This window comes from Eretmochelys imbricata, chromosome 1 (assembly GCF_965152235.1).
Source record: "Eretmochelys imbricata isolate rEreImb1 chromosome 1, rEreImb1.hap1, whole genome shotgun sequence".
Classification (NCBI taxonomy): Eukaryota; Metazoa; Chordata; order Testudines; family Cheloniidae; genus Eretmochelys; species Eretmochelys imbricata.
In genome coordinates this window covers 358329514-358350684 of record NC_135572.1, presented here as the reverse complement: position 1 = coordinate 358350684, position 21171 = coordinate 358329514, and the positions used below count along the sequence as shown (strand labels likewise).

Below are 21171 nucleotides of genomic sequence, written 5' to 3'. Positions count from 1 at the left end.
GCATCTCTGCAACCAACTGCCTGCCCCCACCCTTCCTCCTTCGCTACCAACACGCACCCTGGCCTGGCCCCCAAAGCTCCAACACAAACTCAGAGCACCAGGGCCCAGGCTGACCTGCTCCGAGCTGGCTAACAGGCCGCAGCACAGACCCTAGCCTCCTCCTGCCAGCTACTTTCTGCTGCTGCAGTAAAGAGCAGCAGCAGCTCTTCTTGCTGAACCCCTTTGCCTGGGCTTGACTCCTCTTCTCCCCCCGCCCCCACTTCTGATGGCAGGGACCAGTGCCCTCTTGCCTTTACCATCTACTCAGACCCAGCCCCGCTGGGCTCAGCCCAAGGCCCTCGTGCAGCTTGCCTCAGCACCTGCTCTCCGGGCCTGCACACGCAGCATCTCCTCCTACACCAAGGCTCCTTTGTTCACCCCAGGGATGGTTCACATGGTGGAGAGCTTGGCTTTCTAAGGGGGCAGTGAAGGGCCCATGGCCCCAGGACACAAGCTGGGCCGCTTGAAGCCATGCAAGAGGCTAGAGCTGCAGAGAAAGGCAGCTGGCACTATCAGCAGCCTGCAGGAGATGGTACGGGGAGGATGTAGGCCTGACAGAACAATAGAAACAGGTCCAAAGGCCAAAGAACACAGAGGCTCTGCGCTGAGTCCCTGACCTAGAAGGGGCAGGAGGCTTTTCATAGCACAGTTGCTGTAGCAGCTGCCTCCCGTGTGGACTCAGCCTTGGAGCCCAGCAGGGGAAAACATGAGCCGTCTCCAGCACCTCACACTGTTACGCTAGAGGTCAGGCGGCTCTATGGCGAGGATGGACGGGGAGAGGGGGGGCACGGTGGTGTCATGGAGACAGCTAGGGCAGAAATCCTGGTACCACAGCTTCAGGGGGCAGAGCACACAGGGGCTAGGCTAGATCAGCCTGAGCCAGGCAGCTGCCCTGCAGTTTCTGCAGCCACATTTCCAGGGCCCTGCTGGCCAAGGATCCGGGCCTCAACATTCAGAGGAGGAGGGAATGTGTGCACGCACCCACCACGTGGCCCCGGGGGATTAGTATTACAACCTGGGGCAGCCTGGCAGGAACTGTCAGCCCATGCCCTACGCACCCCAGCTCCTGTCTCAGGCTGGATGCACTGGCTCCTGGGTGAGGGGCTAACCACCCCCCACTCCTGGAAGGGAGGCAGGGCTGGAATGTCAAAGGCTTTATTTAGAAAGTTACAGGAAATGTCTCCGCTCCATTAACAGCTGCTGGGAAGCACGTGCCAGCCAGGCTCTGTGCCCAGGGAGGGGCCAGGGCAAGCGAGACAGGTGCTCATGCCCCTGAACACGATCATGGGATTGCCCAGCAACCCTGGGCAAGCACAGCAACCCCCACCCCCCCACAGCAGGCTGGTACAGGAGGGGGCAGCATTAAGGCAGTAGTGGAAGGGGAGAGGATGGCATGGTTTCTATTGGGCCTCCTGCCTGCCTGTATGAGCATAGTACTGCTGTCCCTGAGCACAAGGGGAAGGGCTGGGCGTAGCTGGAGCCTGCAGCTTATCCAAGCTGGGCCACGGCTCCTTGCCTAAAGGCATCTCTGGGATGAGATCCAGGATTCCCACCCTGCCCACTTTACAGTGCCCCTAGGAGCTGGAGATCTGCCAGGTTGGGGCAATTCAGCCCCCAAGAGCCACTGGCCATGGGGGAAAAGAGTATGTGGCTCCTTGCCCTGGGTCTGCTGTAGGGATCCCCGTTACCAAGTACCCAACCCCAGTTCTCTTCTCAGCTGTAAAGGCCAGCTCCATGGGCAAAATAAGGCCACTGTTCAGCAGCAATAACCGGGAGTGCCCATGGCACTCAGGGGCAGCAAACTCCCCAGCAGGGAGGGAAGGGACTGACCTCACCGGTGTCCAGAGACTGCAGTCCTAAGGGAAGGGGATGACAACTGTTGCTCCACAGAGCAGGGTGGGTGAGGGGTAGGTCAGGGCATGGCCTCTCCTTGGGCAGACAGGGATGTAAGTGACATTCCACACCTTTCCTGAGCTGGGGCAGAGCAGCCTCCCGGGGAGCAGGCAGCTCCACAGCTCAAATCCTCGGGGCTATGGGGGAAAAAGTCCAGGCCAACATGGAGCCAGTAGGGGTGGAGGCTGATAACCAGTGGGCCCCCACAGTAAGGCCTGTGGCCGGAGCAGACAAGATCCATTTGCCGTATGGTTATGGAGACAGGAGAGCTAGGAGGAGCCATCAGAGTGGAGCCAGGCAAGGCGAGAGCGGCAAGTCCAGAAACAGGAGTTCAGAGCAGAGGTGATATCAGTCATTGCCTGGAAGAAAGGGGTGGGGGGTCTAGGGCTGGCACCTCCGGGGCTACTTCTTCTTCTTGGTGCTACGGAGGCTATCTGAAAGGGCATCTCCAGCCCCTCTGGCTCTGCCCTCGACCTTCTCCTCTGCCTCCTTCTTCTTCACCTGCCCATTCTTCTCACTGCCCGCATGGTCTCCGTCTCCCTCTGCCACATCAGGCCGCTTGGAGCCTTTGTGCCGGCTGATGGGGGCGCTGCCCAGTGTCCTGCTGCTCAGCACTCGCAGGATGCAGATGGTGGCAGCAGTGAGGTAGAGAGACCACACCACGGCAGGGCCTGTGTAGGGGCGGCTAAGCTCCCGGATGAGTTGCAGGGTCATGGGCAGGAAGGCATCCGTAGGGCGCTTCAGGGGTGTCTTGTCCTGCATGCAGAGGGAGAGACACGAGTGCAGATGCAGCCACAGAGCTGGGCTGTTGGAGCCCTGGCTGCCCCACCAAGCCTATGGGTGGTCCCTGCTTCGGGGCAGACAAGCCTCTCTGGAGCCACCCACCACTAGGGGCTCAATTCCTCCATCACCACTTCGCTGAGATGCAGTGCTGAGTACCTGGTCTTAACACAGGGCCATGACATATCTGTCCCCACTGCAAGGGGGCATGTGGGGCTCTGCTGCTCAGAAGTGATTCCAAGGCAGACATACAAGGTGTGTGCACACAGGGGGACACATTGCAATCCAACCCCATGGCAGGCAGCCCTCCCTGCTCCAAGAACACTCCCCCTGGAAGTGCCCAGGAAGTGGCCCAGGCCTCGTATGGCTCACAGCCTAGATGTGGTGTTCTGCCAATCCTACCTTCAGCCCGTACTGATTGAGCATGGCCTCCAGATTGGGGTCTCCCAGGAACACAGTGGGGTAGAACTCCTCCACGTGCTGCCGCCGCCACCATTGCCGGGGGAAGCCCCTGCAGAGAAGGGAGAAGAGGCAGGAGTTGCTCAGATCAGCCATGCTGAGCGGCAGGTGCGGTCCCAACTCCCACTCCTGGAGAGCTTTCCTGACAGCACAGCCGGCCCTGCCCTGAACGGTTATTGCATCAGGACCAGAATATTCCCACTTGCAGAAGCCAGGCTGGGAGGCAGTGGCCTCCGAGTGGTTAGGCCCTCTGCAGCCAAGAGTCTCCCCACCGCACACACAGGACAGATGCCAGTATTTGCCCAACTCTAGTTCCATTATTCACCATCCCATTCCTCACATCCTAACAGCTTCTGACTGCAGCTGCAGTGCGTAGACAGCTGTCACCCAGTTCCACCTCAGGGGCTGACAGTTCATTTAGAGCCTTTCCGGTTAAGTGATTAAATGTTTCCCTCCAGCATGCATTACTTCACATTTAACACTGAATTGCATTTGCTCGCCTCTTGCCCATTCCCCTGATTTGGCTCAGTCTCTGGAGTTCCTCACAGTCCTCTCTGGTCCTGACTAACCTAAAGAACAGAATCCTCTGCAAGTTTTGCTTCCTTGTTGCCACCCCCTTCTCAGATCATTAACATGTTACGCACCAGGGAATGCTGGCCATGGGAATAAGCAGCGCAGGGTGAGCCCTGGGGACAGTGGGCTGTGCCTGCTGTTCAAGCCAGCTCCTCATCCCCTCAGATGGAGGCTGATGGCGAAAGGGGCTGGCGTCACTCACCCGGCCTTAGTGCTCTCCGTGAACCAGTACTTGTAGAGCTGGGCTCGGACGTAGGCAGGCGGCCGGGAGCTGAATGGGTATTTAGTTTCATCAACCTGTACCAGGTGGATCACTGCCAGGAACAGAGGAGTTAGCGCAAGGCCCCAGCACACCTTTACCCCAGGCTGCTCCTCCTGCCCAGCTGCATTAACACCAGGCATCAAGCCATGCCGCCGGCCCCAGCCTGTGGAGCCTGGTGATCTCACCAGAGTCTCAGCTCTCACATTAGGGTTTCTAGCTCTCAGTGCTGCAGAGAGAAGCTTGATGGCCACGACTCCAGTGCAGCCAATGCAGAGGCCAAGCGCTCCAGCAGGAGTGAACTCCCACGATGATGCATGGGGCAGCTAACTCCCTGCCCTGTCACTGTGGGGACCCCAGTAGGAGGAAGAACAGAGCATGCCTTACCACCGCACCCCAGCTGCTGGGCTCACACGGGGAGGCCCCTGCTGCCATCCCAGGGAGTGCAGCTTGCCAGGTTTGGGCAGGCCTAGGGCTGGGACCACCTTAGCACAGGTATGCTCTGGCTGCACTGCATGGCACTGGGGAGGCGGGGCAGGAAAGCAGCAAGGACTCAGAGCGCTGGCCAATTTGAGGCTAAGAGGCAAGCAGGGAGTGGTATGGAAGACACAGCTCTGTTCACGTCAATCCTGACCCAGAGTTCCCCCTGCTATCCCAGCCCTGGACTTCTCATGCACGCAGCTCTGCTGGTGCCCCCAGCCCCAAGCCACAGCCCACTGAAGTAACTAGCTCCGTCGACAAAGCAGAGTAACACCCACGGCCCAGGGCACCATGTGAATTTACTGGGTGGGCAGGGTGAGGGGCTGATCACAGGGTGAGAGCGCCCACCCCGAGCTCAGCCTGGGACACAGAATGGCTGGGCATGCATGGCCCCCTCACCTTCTTTCTTGCCCTGCAGCAGGCGATAGACGAAGCTGGTGAACCAGGGGCTGTGAGCGTGATCCCCCAAGGCCGCAAACCACATCTGCCAGTCGAGGCGGGGCTGGTGCGGGGCCACCACAGGAGGCCCTGCGCTGATGTTCCCTGGCTTGTACATGAACTCAATCTCCTGCAGGGACAGAGGAGAATGGGGCAAAGGTGCCTCTGAACTGCTACCTCACCCCACATGCAATGGGGCTCGAACATTCTGGACCAACATGGTTGGAATGAGGATGCCACCGGCAACGCCCCAAAGCACTTTACAGCATCACTGCCCTATTCCTAAATGCAGCTACCTATGGGGTGGAACACAGCAGCTGTTTAACAGCACACAGCACCAACACAACAGTTCAGGGCAGGAACTGAAGGATGCCACATCTAGATGCATGGGGCCTTAGACCAGAAGGCCAAACTGCAAATGGGGCTTACAGCCAGCTCTTGCTGGGGGGAAGGGGGGCGGCGCTCATTGATGGCCACATGGCACAAGCAGCACCTCCAGAGCACGTCACTCCTGTTCAAGCCCCAGGGATGGTCACCTCCTCTTCAGGGAAACACGGCCACCTGGAGCCGCAAGGGGTCAATGGGGCTAACTAGTGTTGATTTCACTGCTGATGTCCAACAGAGGCTGGGTCTCGTGGTTAACCTAGACTCCCCCTCCCCACACAACCCAGACGTATCCCGCCCCCTCCCCCCCCTTAGGGAAAAGCTACAGCAGCGGCATGAGATCACTGGCAGGGCATAGCAGCGAGTTACCGTCCAGTTCTCCTTGTCATAGCTTCCTTCCACCACCACCTCTGGCCGGCCCCCGACCCCCGTCATCCTGCGGAAGAGCCCGTATGAGTTCACCAGCTGGTAGCGGTCAACAGCACTGAACATCCGGTGGATGCTGGGCCACAGCTTCCCATTCGACTCGTACTCTAGGTAGGTGAAGGGCACCTGGGAGGCAGCAGCAAAGAAGAGGCCGGCTTAATCACCCTGTGCAATAGGCACCGGGGAGGGGCGATGCAGCAGAGTGGGCCAGTTCATCTGCTGGCCCTGCCCAACTCACGCCAGGAAGCAACCCTGGCTGGCGTCTGCAGCAGTCAATATCCAATGCTGTCCACCCAAGCCCTGAGGATAGTGCCAGCCAATGCCCAGAAGATGGAGCTTTACCTTGACCTCAGGGCATGACTAAATCACCCCTGCAGTTACCCAGCCAGAGTATCTAACTCCCTGTTACCCATGGTGGGGATTCTGTGGGCTGGTCACATACTATGCCACACAGCATTTCCCCAGACCCAGCCAACCCTCCAGCACCAGTGGCCCTTCCAAAATTTGAGGCTGCCTTAGAGACAAGCCTCACCAGCGGGGAGAGCTGCCAGGACGCAGCCTTGGCAGCGTTCACAGCTTTGCTCCCCAGCGCAGGTTGTTCTGCCCGGCTGCATCGCCAACGTGCTCCCCCTAGCAGATGGCACTGCCCTCTACTACGCCTCAGGGGATGGGCCTGGGTCCAGTAGTCCGAGCCCGAGACTGCAACGAAGCTAGAGCTGCAAGAGCTAGGTAGCGTGATCCGATCACCCGGGGCTTTAACCATGCTCCTGTCCCTCCCGCATCCTGTATGTCTTCTGACCCAGAAGGCCCCAATGCCTTGAGGCAGAGCCTCACCCTGAATTGTAATGGATGGTGCTCAGTCTCCACCTGCTTTCTCTTTTCCTGAAGTGCCCACAGCACCCTGAACCCTGCCCGCCCTCTACCAGCCTGGGCTCCCTAGAGGGTGGCTGCAGGAACCAGGCACCACCCCATGCAGTGACCCTGCCTGGCCTGTACTAGGTATGGAAGGGGAGTGACTAGCCAACCGCCAATCCCCTGATCACACAAGACATGATAGGCCGCTGCCCCACACCATCCCACCCACTCACCAGGCTGACGGCAAACATCCCTGCTGCTGCAGCAGCGAAGACAGCCCACTGGAGAGTAGCCCAGAGCTTCCAGGGAAAGCCCCGGACGCAGGCACACCTGTGTGGGAGGCATGAGAAGGACAGGTCAGCAGACAGGGCCAAAGTCCCCATTAGCCACATGACTGGAAGTGAAGCACCCACTGAACAGCAGAGCTGGGGGAGGGGCTGCAGACTTTGCCCCACTTCAAGAGGCCCAGGCCGCCAGACGACACCGCTGTACGAAGGGTTTGCCAGCCGCAGTCCTTAGCTGTGCTCCGGACTAGAGACTTTGCAGCAAAGACAACTGGAGTTTAACTTCAATCCCATCCCCAACCCCTTAACCCACAGAAGCGAGGCTTTTCATACGAGTTGCTGGCCCAGCAGGGGGTACAGGCTAAAATTCCAGTTAGTGCAACTCATCAGCTGCCAGCACAGCTGTTCTGCAGTGTACTGCAGGCTGCTCTCCTTGAGTGCAGGTAGCCCACCAGTGTCTCTCCCCTGACCCCCATGTGCCCAAGAGGGGCAGACAGGCTCCCCCACAATACCCTCAGAGCTAACTGCAGCACTAGGAACCCTGGGAAGTGCCCCAAAGAGCTGCACTCACGTGCTGCGCCACGCCAGTGTAGACAGCAGTGAGTGCTTTAAGCAGTGTGGCTGCTCTCACTCGAGCCAGGATAACTGGAGAGGGGTAAGGAGAGTGTAGACAACTCCAGCCAACTCTGCAGGGAAGTCTGACCCTGTGGGGCCCCTGAGGCTGTGGGTGAAGGGTTAAGCATAGCAGCGCCTCATCAGCCCATGAGCCAACCTGACAAGACTCTCCCAGGGCAGCCAGTGGCTACAGCATGAAACTCGATCTGAATGCAGTGTTCCTGCAGACCACGCCAACAACCAGGAGCTGTGGGGATCCTGGGATCCCCCAGGCAGACAGCCTGCCCCACTGATCTGAGGGGTGCCAATTCCCTCAGACCTGCTGTACTCTAGCTCCAAGTCAGGAGTAATCAGATCTGTGCATGGATTGGCTGCATTGTTCTACCACTCCAGACCCCATGGCTGCACCTCCGGGGCAGTTCCCCTCAGCTTTAGGAGGGGATGATACAGCAGAGAACTGATGCTTGCCACAAAACCCCTCCAGTTCAGAGGCACAGCAAGCAGCATAGCCTGCCCCTGGAACAGTGACTCACCTGTACATGGCAGAGAGAATCTCCCAGGCCAGGGAGAGGAGGCCCAACCCCACTAAAGGGAGAGTCACTGTCTTCAACCACTGGATGAAGTCATGATAAGTGAAAGCTAGAGAGGAGGGGTAAAACCACAGGAGTCAGATAGTGCCTGGGCAGGGAAGGGGGGAAGCACAAATCACCCCTTTCCTCCAGGAAGGAGTGCAGGTCATATGACACAGAGGTACCGAGGGGTGTCACTGTTAGCAACAAGGTGGCTCGTTTTGAGTCACTCACCCAAAGTCAACAGGCTCACCAGGACATGGACCAACTTCACCATTGGGCGGAGTAAAAGGGTCGGGGAGCCAAGTTGCACCTGACCTGAGGGAGGCCCTGCCAGGATGCTGCCTGGATGGTAGCTGGGTCAGGAGCTGCTCAAGGTTGTGTCCTGCTAGTGTCACTCTCCTGGCTGAGCTGCAAGGCCCAGAGCGGATCACAGAAGAGATGGGATACCAGCCAGAGGGCACATCAGCACCCAGCTGTGGGCTGAGCATGCTGTCCCACCCTGCAGTGAAGGGAGGAAGCACCACACCTGTTTTGGATTCAATGAGCTGCTTTTCCCAGTTGAAATGCAGGCCGAAATCCTGGATGCTCCAGTAGATGAGTAACCCATAGACAGTCAGCTCCAGCAGCGTGGAGAGGACAGACAGCAGGCTTGGAGGCCAGGCTGCAGGGTAGGGGAGGAAACAAGTGATGTTAAGGGACTGAGTGGAACTGATGCACAATGCTGTCTGCCAGAATCTGATCAGAGCCTGAAACAGCTCCAAGGGAAGCATAATTGTGCCATGGGGGCCTGCTCAACTATTAACTCTGAAACCCAACAATGGCAGTTTGAGAGGCACTGTTAATCATAGAATCCTAGAATATCAGGGTTGGAAGGGACCTCAAGAGGTCATCTCGTCCAACCCCCTGCTCAAAGCAGGACCAATCCCCAATTTTTGCCCTAGATCCCTAAATGGCCCCCTCAAGGATTGAACTCACAACCCTGGGTTTAGCAGGACAATGCTCAAACCACTGAGCTATGCTCCACATCCTTCAACAGCCACCTCTCCAGATCCAGCAGCTACCCCAGATATAGCAAGGAATCCGTTACTTACAGCCAGGCACCCAGGTACCACAGAACATGCTCCGAGGAGCAAGTCTGGGATGCACAACTTAACACACTTAAAACCGCCTTCACCAAGCAAGGCCTATCCACCAGAGAAGTATATTGCATCATGGAACAAGCGACACTAATAACCTGAGAGAACTTGCTTCAATCGAGAAAAACACCCACTGACCACACACCTCTAGTTGTCACCTACCACCCCACACTGGAACTTGTACTGGCATCTAATAATTACTACCCTGACTCGATTGGGACCCCATCCTAACAGAAACCTTTTCCAACCCCTCTCTTCCAGCCTTCAAGCATGCACCCATCATCATCAGAAGCAAGTTCCCCATAATTGAGGGCACGCCAATTCAAAGCGGCACCAGACCCTGCCAGAACAGCTGCAAAACCTGCAGTCATATCTCCACGGCTACAATGATCAAGACCCTATGCAGGCCTATTGCAACACATGGTGTACCTCATCCAGTGCATCAAACTTCACAACAGCTATCACAACGTTCTTGGATGAGCTCATGCAAAAAAATGATAAGACAAAACCATCTTATCACCAGAAGTGAACATTTCTCACAAAGTGATCACTCCACACCTGAGCTCTCAGTCCTTGTCCTCAAAGGAAGCCTGTACAGCACCTTCCAAAGATGAGCCTGGGAGAACTCTGCTGAACACTAAAAATCATGAACTAAACAGACACACTAATTTTAAGTCTCATTACAACAATCTGTGACCTAACAAATCTTTTCTCTTATGACTGAAGGGTGTTAACAGCCCGCTGCACCTTGGTTTCTTACAATGTGTGTTAATTCCTTATGCTAACGTTTAGCTGAGACACTGCGCATGGCTACACTTCGGGTATGTCTACACATAAAACGCTGCTGCAGCTGAGCTGCTGTAGTAGCTTTAGTGTAGACACCACCTACGCCAACAGGAGGGCTTCTCCTGCCAGCGTAGGTAACCCACCTCCTGGAGAGATGGTAGCTAGCTGAATGGAAGAATTTTTCAGTTGACCAAGCACTGTCTATCCTGAGGGTTAGGTTGGCATTGCCATGTTTCTCAAAGTAGGATTTTTCTACACTCCTGAGAGATGTAGCTTTGCCAATTCAAGTTCCCGCTGTGGACCAGGCCTGAGTACCTTTTGAGACCTGAACAGCTGGGGAGGCTCAAAAGCTTATCTTGTATTGAACCAGCTTCTGCTGTTGACAGACATCATCTCACCCACCTTCTCTCTCACCATTCTTTTAGCAGATGCATGCAGCCAATGTGCTTCTCCCACAATTCCTGCCTACCCCACAGCACCCCTGATTGTCTCAGTGCAGCTGTGTTTATTAGACCTACAGCCCCCTAAAAGTTAATTATGGGACAGTTTAAAATAGCCCAGCTGAGTCTGCTGCAGGATCTCCTGTCTGCACCAGGGCGCTGCCCCCTTGCTACAGGGCTCAGAGCAAGCTCCTTGCACAGCACATGGGACTGATCACCGAGAATTCTGCCAAGGGCTTCCCCTCTGCCACTTCTGGATCAGCCCCAGGACCTGCCCACCCCCAGAGCAGGACCCACCTCACCCTGTGGAACAGCTTGAGCCCAGGTGAGCTGAGACCACAGCAGAGCCCTAACCCACACAGACTCACCGCTGGTGGGTCTCCTTTTGCTGCGCCCCAGCCCCAGGTGCTCGTCATCCAGCAGCGAGAAGCACAGGATAATGGTGAGCAGGTTGAAGAAGTTGTAGTTGCCTGTGATGATGATCAGCAGCTGGAGCAGGACCTGCGGAGGAGGGCAGGAACTCAGAGTCATGGCTTGGGTCCCATCACGGCATGAAGTGCAGGCCTGTCATCCCCAGCACCTCCCTTCCTGAGCCCGGGGACAAAGTGCCAAGAGAAACACCGAACATCCCTTCCCATGCTCCCTGCCCAAGAGGCCTCCACTCTCAACATTCCCCCACGGAGGGGTCCTGCTCCCTGTAGGGGAGCTGCCCCACACTGGCACTGCCTGCCGCTCAGCCTAGGAGGCAGCTTGTAGACTCCAGAGGGTTAACAGAGATCCACACAGCAGCATGACCATCCTTCTGGCTGGCACCAGCAGCCAAAGGGCCAGGACCGTGGCACGAGAGGAAAGTATCCAGGGGAGAGGAGAGGGGGACCCTCCCTGTCTGGCCTTGCAAGGCAGGGGGAAACCCATCTTGCTTGTAAGCTGCACCCTTCAGTCTGAGGCTCTGCTGCCCTTTGTCTCCAGTGAGCAAGGCAGGAACACCTCCTTCTGGGCCCAGAACTTGAAGGGTCCAAGGTCACTGGCATTTGACCATTGTGAGCCTGCAATGCATGATGGGAACAGACTGCTGGGATGCTCATTTCCATTGTATCCCCCTTGGTCTCCTGTCCCCTAAGTCTTATACCCGAAAGCGAGATCTGAACTAATGGCTCCCACTGGACAACACGTGGGACAAGCACAAGGCCCCCAAACTCTCTTTCCGGCTCCTATCCCCAGGGGCGCATCCGAAGTCTTCCAGCCCTCGCTGGCTGTGGACGTACCTGGCAGTAGAAGGCGAAGAGGCGGAGGCGGCGGATGGGGGAGAAGAACAGCAGGGGCACAGCGATCTCGATGACGTACGTGGCCACTACGCTGAACTTCTGGAACCACACAGGGAGCTGGTGGGCAAACCAGGCGGCCGGCGTAGGGATGCACTGGGTCTCGTAGTGATAGGTCAGGGCTGCGTGGGAGAGAGCAGGGTCAGGGCCATGAAGGGATGCGCTAGACACAAGCAAGGAAGGAGGAGCCAGTGCAGGGTAATAACTGGATGCGGCTCAGAGAGCGGGAGAGCCAGGACCATATGGGGACAGAGGCCATGCAGGGATATGTAGAGATGCTGGAGCAAGCTGCACACAATATTAAGTGCTGTCCTGAACAAGTCACTTGGGCTGCACAGAAGTGCATTTGCCATGAGACCTGGTGCAGGAAACCCTGCCAGTGTCTGGAAATGGCAGCATGGCCTAGTGGGCTGAGCACAGGGCTGGGAGCCAGGAACCTCTCTCTCATCCAGGCTCTATGGCCCACCCAACCTGTAGGAAAGGGTCAGTGACACTAACTCACCCCCCGGGGTGCTGGGGAGGAGTGCTTGCATGGGTTGAGAGAGCAGCCACAGCGATGCCGCCCCCGCACTGTGGCCATGCCAAGCCCCTCACCTGTGAGCCCCCACCACGTGGGGCAGCGGCTGGTCAGCTTCACCACCCCCGAGGCGAACATGAGGCGAAAGAGCAGCCAGCGCATCAGCCAGAAGGTGATGTTGTCATGTGGCCGCCAGGCTGTGGAGCGCCACTTCAGTAGGTGCAGGGGGGCCACCAGCACGGCCAGGAAGCCTGTCTCCAGCAGGAGGCTGTCCCTGCAGGGAGCACACCACACAAGGCATCAGACAGAGGGGCCAGAGGCTCCCTGTTTGCTGGGGCCAACCTCCCCTCAACTGTCCTGGCCCCGTGGGTGCCTCATAGAAGCCCCCTCCACATGCCTCTTTGTCTGGCAGCCTCCAAGAGGCCAGGTCTGAAAGGTCACGGTCAGGCTGCTTCACCTGGCCGCAAATCGTTTCTAGCCACCTGCATGCGGATAGCATGCATGGCTGCACAAGAGCGCTGACCACCCAGACTGCTCCTACAGAGTGCCCATGTCCAGGGGTCAGCAAGGCACTAGCAGGGCTGTACTGCGACCAAGCCCCCAGAGGCTGCAATGCAGGGCACGATACAGCTGAGCTGCAACCTCTGCCTATGTACAGCCACGGGGTCACCAGTGACTAACTGTCACCGCGATGAGGCACCAACCCCATTTGCCCACCACCTGTACACAACACCCTAGGCAACCCGGAGCTTGGGCCCTCCTGGAGGATGTAGCAGTGGCCATCGCTAGGGTAGACTCTCCCGGCTTAGCTGGTGATCCCTCTTCCCCAGAGGGGAGGCGAGCTTCCCCAGCTGATGGTCTCAGGTACCACTGCAGAGTCAGTGTCTTTCTCCTGCCTTTAGCATGTTACTGGAACCGTTTTTGAAAATAGGACAAACTGTGGCCCACTCCCCACAATGCCTGTTTAAATGGCCCCAGCGAGCATTCATAGGGAAACAGGAGTCCCACAAACCTAGACATACAGCAGCCATCTTGAAAGAGAACAGCCACCTCCCCCCACCCCAGGAGCACGTGGCAGGCGGTAACAGTCAGAACCAGTTTCTGGCACACCAGACCAAGCATGATTTACAAGTTGGACAGTTCCCAGGAATGCTCAGCACAAGAGGCCTGCCTGACTACACTGAGTTAGGACAGCAGTGTCCAGGCAGCACGGTGCAGGGATCTGTACTTCAGTGTTGCTTCTCTGAACTGATTCAGCACAGCACAAGACTTGCCACTCTGAACCCCTACAGAGCTACAGTGCAGCCACACAAGAGGTCATGTGAACACCTGCAGGATACAGCTGGGGCTTCCACGGCCCACCCATCGTGGGCCCATCCTGCCGGGGAACCAAAGCTGTGCTTGGAAAGGGCTGAACGACCCAACAGGAGTGGCCACGTGTAAATCTGGGGAGACAGAGTCACTTACCACTGGAAGTACAGGAACACCTGCCCCACCTGTGGGGAGAGGGAGCACAAGGGTATCAACAGGTGACCCAGGGTGCATTACGGAGTGACAGGTACAAATAGGTTCTGATCACAGGATCGCCCCATTCCGGTCTTCTCTATCCCACCCAAACTAGAGCGGAGAAGAGTGCAAAGAATCATGGGAAGACAACGCCTTCTCCTGGGCACATTTCAGGTAGCAATGCCAGCTCCCTTGTGGCAACAGGCCCCGATCCAACCCCTGGGAATTGAGACCAGGCACTGTCACACAGCCAAGAGCTGTGGGGCCACGGTAAGGCCCCAGCAAAATGCCTGGGTGAGGGGAGGGGTGCAAAGACAGAGGGGGCGGGGAGGTGTGACACATCTACGTCACGTGCTCCAACAAGGCTGGATGATGCTGGGAGCTACTGCACCAGCCTCCTCTCCGGAGAGTCTGCTTCAGGCCTCGCTTGTTCCAGTGGGATGGGCTGTCTGGGTCGAGCCTGGCACCCAGATGATTATCCAAGGAAGACTCAAAGGACAAGGGACTGTGGGTTGGGATTGAGGGGTAGCAGCAGAACTGGGGGAGCCCAGGGCTGGGCTAGCGGGGGGCTGAGAGTCAGGATTGATGGGCATTTGCAGCTGAATCTTGCTTCATACCAGCCTGCACTATGGCTGCCTCTAGCCCTGGTGCTATTAGCTTCTCACTCCCGCTAACGCTTTAAGCACGCTCAGAGATCAGGGCAAGACGATCAATACTGACAGTGTAACAGGCTGACTCCAGAGGCCAGCTCCTGACTCGCCCACAGCTGTGGACATGCCAACACTATACTAGAAACGCAGGGGATTGGATTACTGCCAGATTCTGAGTCAGTGCTGCTCCAGAGGGGAGGAGCCCTAGAGACTCCAATAAGAGGAATGATGTTTCTCTCAAGTGTCACCTTAAAAGGGAAGAGGCAGCAAGTGGAACATCCCTAAAGCCAGGAAGGTGCTAGCGGGCCTGCGTGAAAGGGAGGCAAGACTCCTGGCAGAGGCAGGGGATGGTCCTCCCAAGCCTCGTGTTAGGATATAGATATTCAGGCCTGTCTGTAAAGACCTATACGCTAAGAATTTAGGTGTATTCTTATCACTTAGATAGTTCTAGAGGTATAAAACAGAGAATCAAAATCACTGTCTGCCAGTGTAAGGGCCTTCCCTTACTGTGACAGTCTGAGGCCCTGTGCTTAGGCTAAGGCTTTTGGCTAAGCAACAGAGGCAGCCCTAAGCTGGGAAGCGACCGGTCACCTCCTCACATTCCAAACTAGTCACATTGAAATAACGTGCTATTGGGCTGTTAGGAATACAGTCCTGTCCTGATAATGCCTATCACCTCCAGAGAAAGGGAAGTGCCTAAAAGATGTAAAAGGAAACTTAGTTTGATAGCATCCTGTCTGGCAAGAACTCACTTATCCATAGCTGGGATGTGAAATCCTCACTTCTGTATTGTTTTGTCATTATAGTTCCCACTTTGCTATTGTTCGTCTGTATAATCTCTGCCTGGTTCTGTGATTGTTCCTGTCTGCTGTATAATTAATTTTGCTGGGTGTAAACTAATTAAGGTGGTGGGATATAATTGGTTACGTAATCATGTTACAATATGTTAGGATTGGTTAGTTAAATTTCAGGAAAATGATTGGCTAAGGTATAGCTAAGCAGAACTCAAGTTTTACTATATAGTCTGCAGTCAATCAGGAAGTGGGTGTGTGTGGGGGAAATGAGAACAGGGAAATGGGGGGGGAAATTGGAATCATGTTTTGCTAAGGGCAGGAATGGGAACAGGGACACAGATGTAAGGCTCTGTGGTGTCCAAGCTGGGAAGGGGGACACTAAGGAAGGAAACTGGAATCATGCTTGCTGGAAGTTCACTCCAATAAACATCAAAGTGTTTGTACCTTTGGACTTTGGGTATTGTTGCTCTCTGTTCATGCGAGAAGGACCAAGGAAGTAAGTGGGTGAAGGAATAAGCTCCCTAACACCTCGGCCCAGAGGTCACTGCCCTGGGGACAGAGAGGGCCTCTGAGATACTGCACCTAGCAGATCAAACTCCATCAGTTTGGAAGGTAGAGAGCACCTCCCCTGGCCCTGTTTCAGAGGCAGCTACCGTCCCAGCGAAGAGGACAGTCCAGTTACCTTTGCTTTTCCTGGCTACACAAAGCTGCAGCCAGGATACTTCACTCCCTCTGCACAGCTGGGGACAGCACTCATGGCCACAGTAAAAGCTCCCCACCCTGTCCCCTTTCCACACCTACCACCGCAACAACTGGCAGGGCTGCTACAAGCTGAGGGTGGTTTGGCAGAGGTGGCTGCTGGCATTAGAGTACTTTGGTCAGACTGAGCCGAACTGGAGTGGAGCTCTTTGGAGAGGCAGAACCACCCAGCAGGCTCTCAATGGGGACCTGGCTGGCTGGCACGGGGCCAGAGCCCTATGTGGGGGTGAGTATAACATCAGCACAGTCTTAGTGCTGGAGCAGGCTGTCAGCACTCACTGCTTGGTGCACACAGGGATACCAGACAGGTGTACGGATTTGGGGAGAGCACCTGGGATGCAGAGATCCCAGATGGCTGGTCTCCTTAGTGTCCCAAACTGACCCAACTAGCTCCACTCTCCTGCACAGATCCTTGCAGGAATCACTTTTGATTGAGATCTGCCAGGAAACGACTCCCGTCTCAGCAACTGGGAGAAGCTCTGTTCTGATCAGAGAGATCAGAGCCAGCAATTAAATGCAATGCACTAGTATTAATGCAGTGTTAAGGCCAAAACATCAAACACTCAATAGCCAGGATATTCTGAAAGCTAAGGTAGCAATGACAGGGTTAACTCAGCCACGCTGCCTACGCAAGGGAATTCAGGGTATACAATACAGCAAGTGCCGCCTTTTGCATTTAATTCTTCTGGTGTGAGAAGGAAGAGAAACCATGCTTACAAACTGCCAGGATACCTGACTCTCACCACAAGTTCCTCAATAGGGAGCTATGGGGCCCAGGCAGCCTGCAAGCACCACCAGCAGATTAAGATTCCTTAAGTGTGCTAAAAATGTTAGGCACCACTATGCTTGTGTGCAATATCCTGTCCTCTGTGGTGGTGCACTTAGCAAAGTGATTCTTTGCAAACCTGGCTTGCTTTGGAGAGCTAAAAGATTTGGGGTTTTTGTTTTTTTGAAGCAAAGTATAGTGTGATGTTTCTAGCCCAAGTCATTAAGTGAGTAAAATTCCTGCTAAGAGCAGGTGAGAATGTGACATACCCACTTCCCAAGAGGCTACTCCAAAGCCCAATCAGTAGTCACAGACCAAATATGGAGAATTTTAACCCCAGAAGGAACTGGGGGGACATTATGGAGCCACCAGGAACAGCGGCAGGGATGGAGACTTGAATTCAACCTGAGATGGCAAGACCAACACCTGCTATGGAGAGAAAAATCACCCAACCCTTCGCCCTGGGCAGACGTGAGGGAAGAGGACTGACAGGAGGAGGGCTGGGCTGCTTTAAAGAGCGAGAAGCTAAAGAAGAACAGCAGGGAAGAGGATCAGGTGAGCAAACCCTGCCCCAAGCAGGGATTCTGCTAACCCACTGCTCTATTAGGACCCAAGCTACAGGTGGGTGCAGAGCAGCAAGGAGGGTACTCCCACCATGTACCTGTCACAGATGAGAAGTCTTCCCCTGCCCCCACACTCCAAGGGATTGCCTCTACCCCCAACCATGTACTGCTCCATCCACCCCCCAGTGCCCACATACCTGGTAGAGCGAGAGGTAGAACACCCAGAGCAGCAGGAAGACGAGGCTGTCCCGCAGGGGCTCAAGCACCAGGGCGCCGAAGGAGGTCAATATTCCCAGCAGGCACAGCAGCTCCATGCCCTGTTCCGTGTCCAGCCCCAGGTGTGGGCCAAACCACAGCAGCGTTGGGGAGTCCCGCAGCTGCTCCCAGAAGCCCTTCCCGGAGACACGCAGCATCTTGCGGGCTGGCAGGATGCCATCTTTCCCATAGAGCCCTGGGGTGGGGGGGGGAAGGAGACAAGAAAGGAAGTTGTAACCCCCAGCAACCTCTCCCCCCAGGTAACTATCCGTCCGCTAGAAACATGTGGTCCTCCCTTTCCAAGGGACACCCAGCCTTTCTGGTGAGCAAGTTTGCCCTGGGAGGAGGTCCCACTGAATACCACCTTCCCCAGGATCAGAGGAACAGAGCTAGGTCCAGAAGCCTACCAGCAACATTCAACCCTCCATTGCTGCCACTGAGCCTGGGAGAGGGAATGAACATACCATGGGAAACATCCACCTGCAGCTCCTGGGGTGAACAGCTGCCTAACGATCCATGGCCATAGCCTGCAGGGCTGCCCACGTGGAATGGTTACAAGGACTCTGCTCACCAAGCAAACCAGGCCTCTGCCCAGCCAACTGGGGGAGCAGCTGCAGGAGAGCAGAGTGATGCACAGTCCATCCTGGTGGGCCCAGCAGCACGCAGAGGTATAGCAGCCGGGACCACTCACACCTGTTGTAAGGCCCAAGCACACTGTACTCAGCACAGCCTGGACCCATATGTGATCAAGGCCTTAAACAGACTTGAAGCTTTTTAGTCTTTGCCGAGCAAGGGCTCTCTCTCCTTCCCCAGCCTGCAGGGTATGCTCCCTTGCGGGATGTGACCGTTTCAAGGGCAGGGGCCCAAACTGTGCCACAGCCATCTTCTTTCACTCTCTAGAGCAGCTCTGGACTCATGGGGGTGGGGTGGGGGGGGGGAATTATCCTCTCCCTGTGGATTTTAGGGGCCACTCCAGATTTAGAGATGCCAACATCAGAAAGACCCCCCTGCTACGCTCCAGCACAGCCTCAAACTAGGGAGATTAAAAGCCCTGCTCGGAGTGGCTAAGCACTTGGCCGCTCGCCCGGCTCCCAGCCAGCAATTGGCAGGAAACAGAGAAAAGACTCTCAAATAAAGTGGTTAAACAGAGGCTGGAAGTACTGGGCAAAGGGAGGGACCAGCTGGGCAGAGCAGAAGCTACTTCCTCTTAGTCCCCAGGAAGAAGGCAGCAGCTGGAAGGCCTCGAGGAACTGCTTCCCAAGGTAGCGGCACAGAACTCTTCACCTGGGGTCAAGCACAGCCTGTATTTGCAGGCACAGCTCGCAGGGAGAGACGCAGCAGCATGAATGGTGTGATAAGGAGTAGGGTAGTGCAACTGGGAGCAGGGTAGCATTCTGTGGGCATGGATAATGTATACAGAAGAAAAGGGTAACGGGAAAAGCTATCAGGAGGGGGGTACAAGGTAAGAAGGCACTGGGAGGGCACTAGCCTACAACTCAGGGGATCCTGGTCAATTCTCAGCTCAGCCAGACTTCCTGTGCAATGCAGTCTGTGTCTTGGGAGGAGATAATATTGTCCTACTTCAGAGTTAGGATTAAATACTAGTGTTTGAGGGGTACTAGCATAGTAGGGCAATGGGGACTCTATGAACACCTAGACAGAACCCCCTCATCCTCCACCTGGTCTCACACACCTCAACCCACCACTTCCAGACACCAACCAGATCTGGCCCAGGTGGAACCAACTCCTATTGACTTCAGGGGAGCTACACCTGCTTACACTGGGGGACAGGGAGCAGGATTTAGTCCCCACAGAACACCAGATGGAGGCAAGTTACATACCTTGGCCACTTAGCCATCGTGGGTCACTGCTGAATGAGGCCCTTCAGCTGGGAACTGCTCTGCTCCCCCTCACCCCAAAACAGCAGGAATCAATGAAGTGTAACAGAGGTTTCCCCCTCCCCAACAAGGGCCTTCACTGCCCATCCTCATGCCTTGGTCCAGGAGCCTCACTGCACTGAGCCAATCCTCCCCCAAGGAGCTACTGACTTGTTCCCCTTGTTTCCACATTACCCGCCTCCCCGGTGTTTGGAGTCTCAGGGTGGCATCTGACCCCGCTACAGGCAGGAGACCAACACATCCTGGGGCGGGGGGGGAGGAATAGCTCAGTGGTTTGAGCATTGGCCTGCTAAACCCAGGGTTGTGAGCTCAATCCTTGAGGGGGCCATGTAGGGATCCGGGGCAAAAATTGGGGATTGGTCCTGCTTTGAGCAGGGGGTTGGACGAGATGACTTCCTGAGGTCCCTTCTAGCGCTGATAGTCTAGGATTCTACGTCCTACCGCTCCTAGTTCATTTTCGGCCTCTCTGTCTGCTCCTCCTCTTCCTCCTTCCCAACCCCACCTCCAGGGAGCAGCCCAGAGCACCAGCCTTGGCCCTGCCAACTCCTGCATCTTTCCTCCCCTTTGCCCCAAAGGCATCGGGGCCTGACACAAGGCCCAACAGGAGCCACCCAGGCCATTCGATGGGTTTCTCCGCAGGCGATGAGATGACTGAGGTACCACAGCCCGTTCCCAGGGAACTCCCCGCCCCCCGGCCCCCCAGTGTGGGGGGCTGGGACCCCTCGCGGTCTGTCATAACCAACACCGCGTCGCCAAACCAGCGAGCCCCTCCCCCCGAGGTACCCCGCCGGGCCGGGCCTGTGCCCCCTGGGGCTGTGCTCCTCCCTCAGCCCCTCCCCCTGCGGTACCCCCCCAGATCCCCCCGGGGCTGCTCTCCCCCCTCAGCTTCTCCCCCTGCGGTACCCCCCCAGGTCCCCCAGGGGCTGCGCTCCCCCCTCAGCCCCTCCCCCTGCGGTTCCCCCCCAGGTCCCCCAGGGGCTGCGCTCCCCCCTCAGCCCCTCCCCCTGCGGTTCCCCCCCAGGTCCCCCAGGGGCTGCGCTCCCCCCTCAGCCCCTCCCCCTGCGGTACCCCCCCAGGTCCCCCAGGGGCTGCGCTCCCCCCTCAGCCGCTCCCCCCTCAGCCCCTCCCCCTGCGGTTCCCCCCCAGCCCCCCCCCCGGGACTGAGCTCCCCCCTCAGCCCCCCCCCCCGGGACTGAGCTCCCCCCTCCCCATACGGTACCCCCCACATCCCCCCGCGCAGTACCCCCCCAGGGGCCCCCCCGGGACTGCGCTCCCCCCTCCCCCATGGTACCGCCCACGCCCCCCCGCGCAGTGCCCCCCCAGGACCCCCCCCGGGACTTCGCTCCCCCCTCCCCCCGCGGTACCCCCCGGGAGCTGCGCTCCCCCCTCCGCCCCAGGCCTCGAGCTCGCGGCAGGCCCCCCCCGGGACCCGTTCCCCAGCCCCCCGGGACCGCCCCCGGCAGCCCCGCCCTGACGCCTGGGGACAGAGCCCCCCCGGGCCCCCGCCCCGCACCCGGTATCTGCAGGTAGAGCGAGGCGAAGGCGGCGACGTAGACGGCGGCCAGGCCGCCCAGGAGCAGCTGCCGGGCCAGGCGCGGCGGCTCCCCCATGGCGCGAGCGGCGGCGGCGGCGGGACCCGGCCTCCGAGCGCCCGACACGTCCCCGCGGCCCGCGCGCCCCCACGGCGCCGCCCCGCGCCAGGGGAGACCCGCCCCCGCCGCG

The 21171-nt window shown here is 57.2% G+C and overlaps 1 protein-coding gene across 2 annotated transcripts; it reads right to left on the bottom strand.

Annotated features, from left to right (window-relative positions):
* Nucleotides 1–1178: 1178 nt before the first annotated feature.
* Nucleotides 1179–21119, bottom strand: LMF2 (lipase maturation factor 2). 2 transcript variants are annotated; one of them, XM_077837734.1, is made up of 14 exons: nucleotides 20963–21119; nucleotides 17494–17747; nucleotides 13726–13754; nucleotides 12336–12532; nucleotides 11685–11863; nucleotides 10788–10920; nucleotides 8584–8718; nucleotides 8019–8124; nucleotides 6820–6916; nucleotides 5675–5857; nucleotides 4883–5051; nucleotides 3947–4058; nucleotides 3115–3223; nucleotides 1179–2688 (listed from the first exon to the last, which is right to left on the bottom strand). In XM_077837734.1, the coding sequence occupies exons 1-14, from the start codon at nucleotides 21057–21059 to the stop codon at nucleotides 2335–2337; spliced, it is 2154 nt and encodes a 717-aa protein (XP_077693860.1). In that variant the 5' UTR covers nucleotides 21060–21119; the 3' UTR covers nucleotides 1179–2334. The 2 variants fall into 2 exon arrangements, with proteins under 2 accessions (XP_077693860.1, XP_077693869.1); XM_077837743.1 differs by lacking the exon at nucleotides 20963–21119 and adding an exon at nucleotides 19393–20087.
* Between the last annotated feature and the right edge of the window lie 52 nt (nucleotides 21120–21171).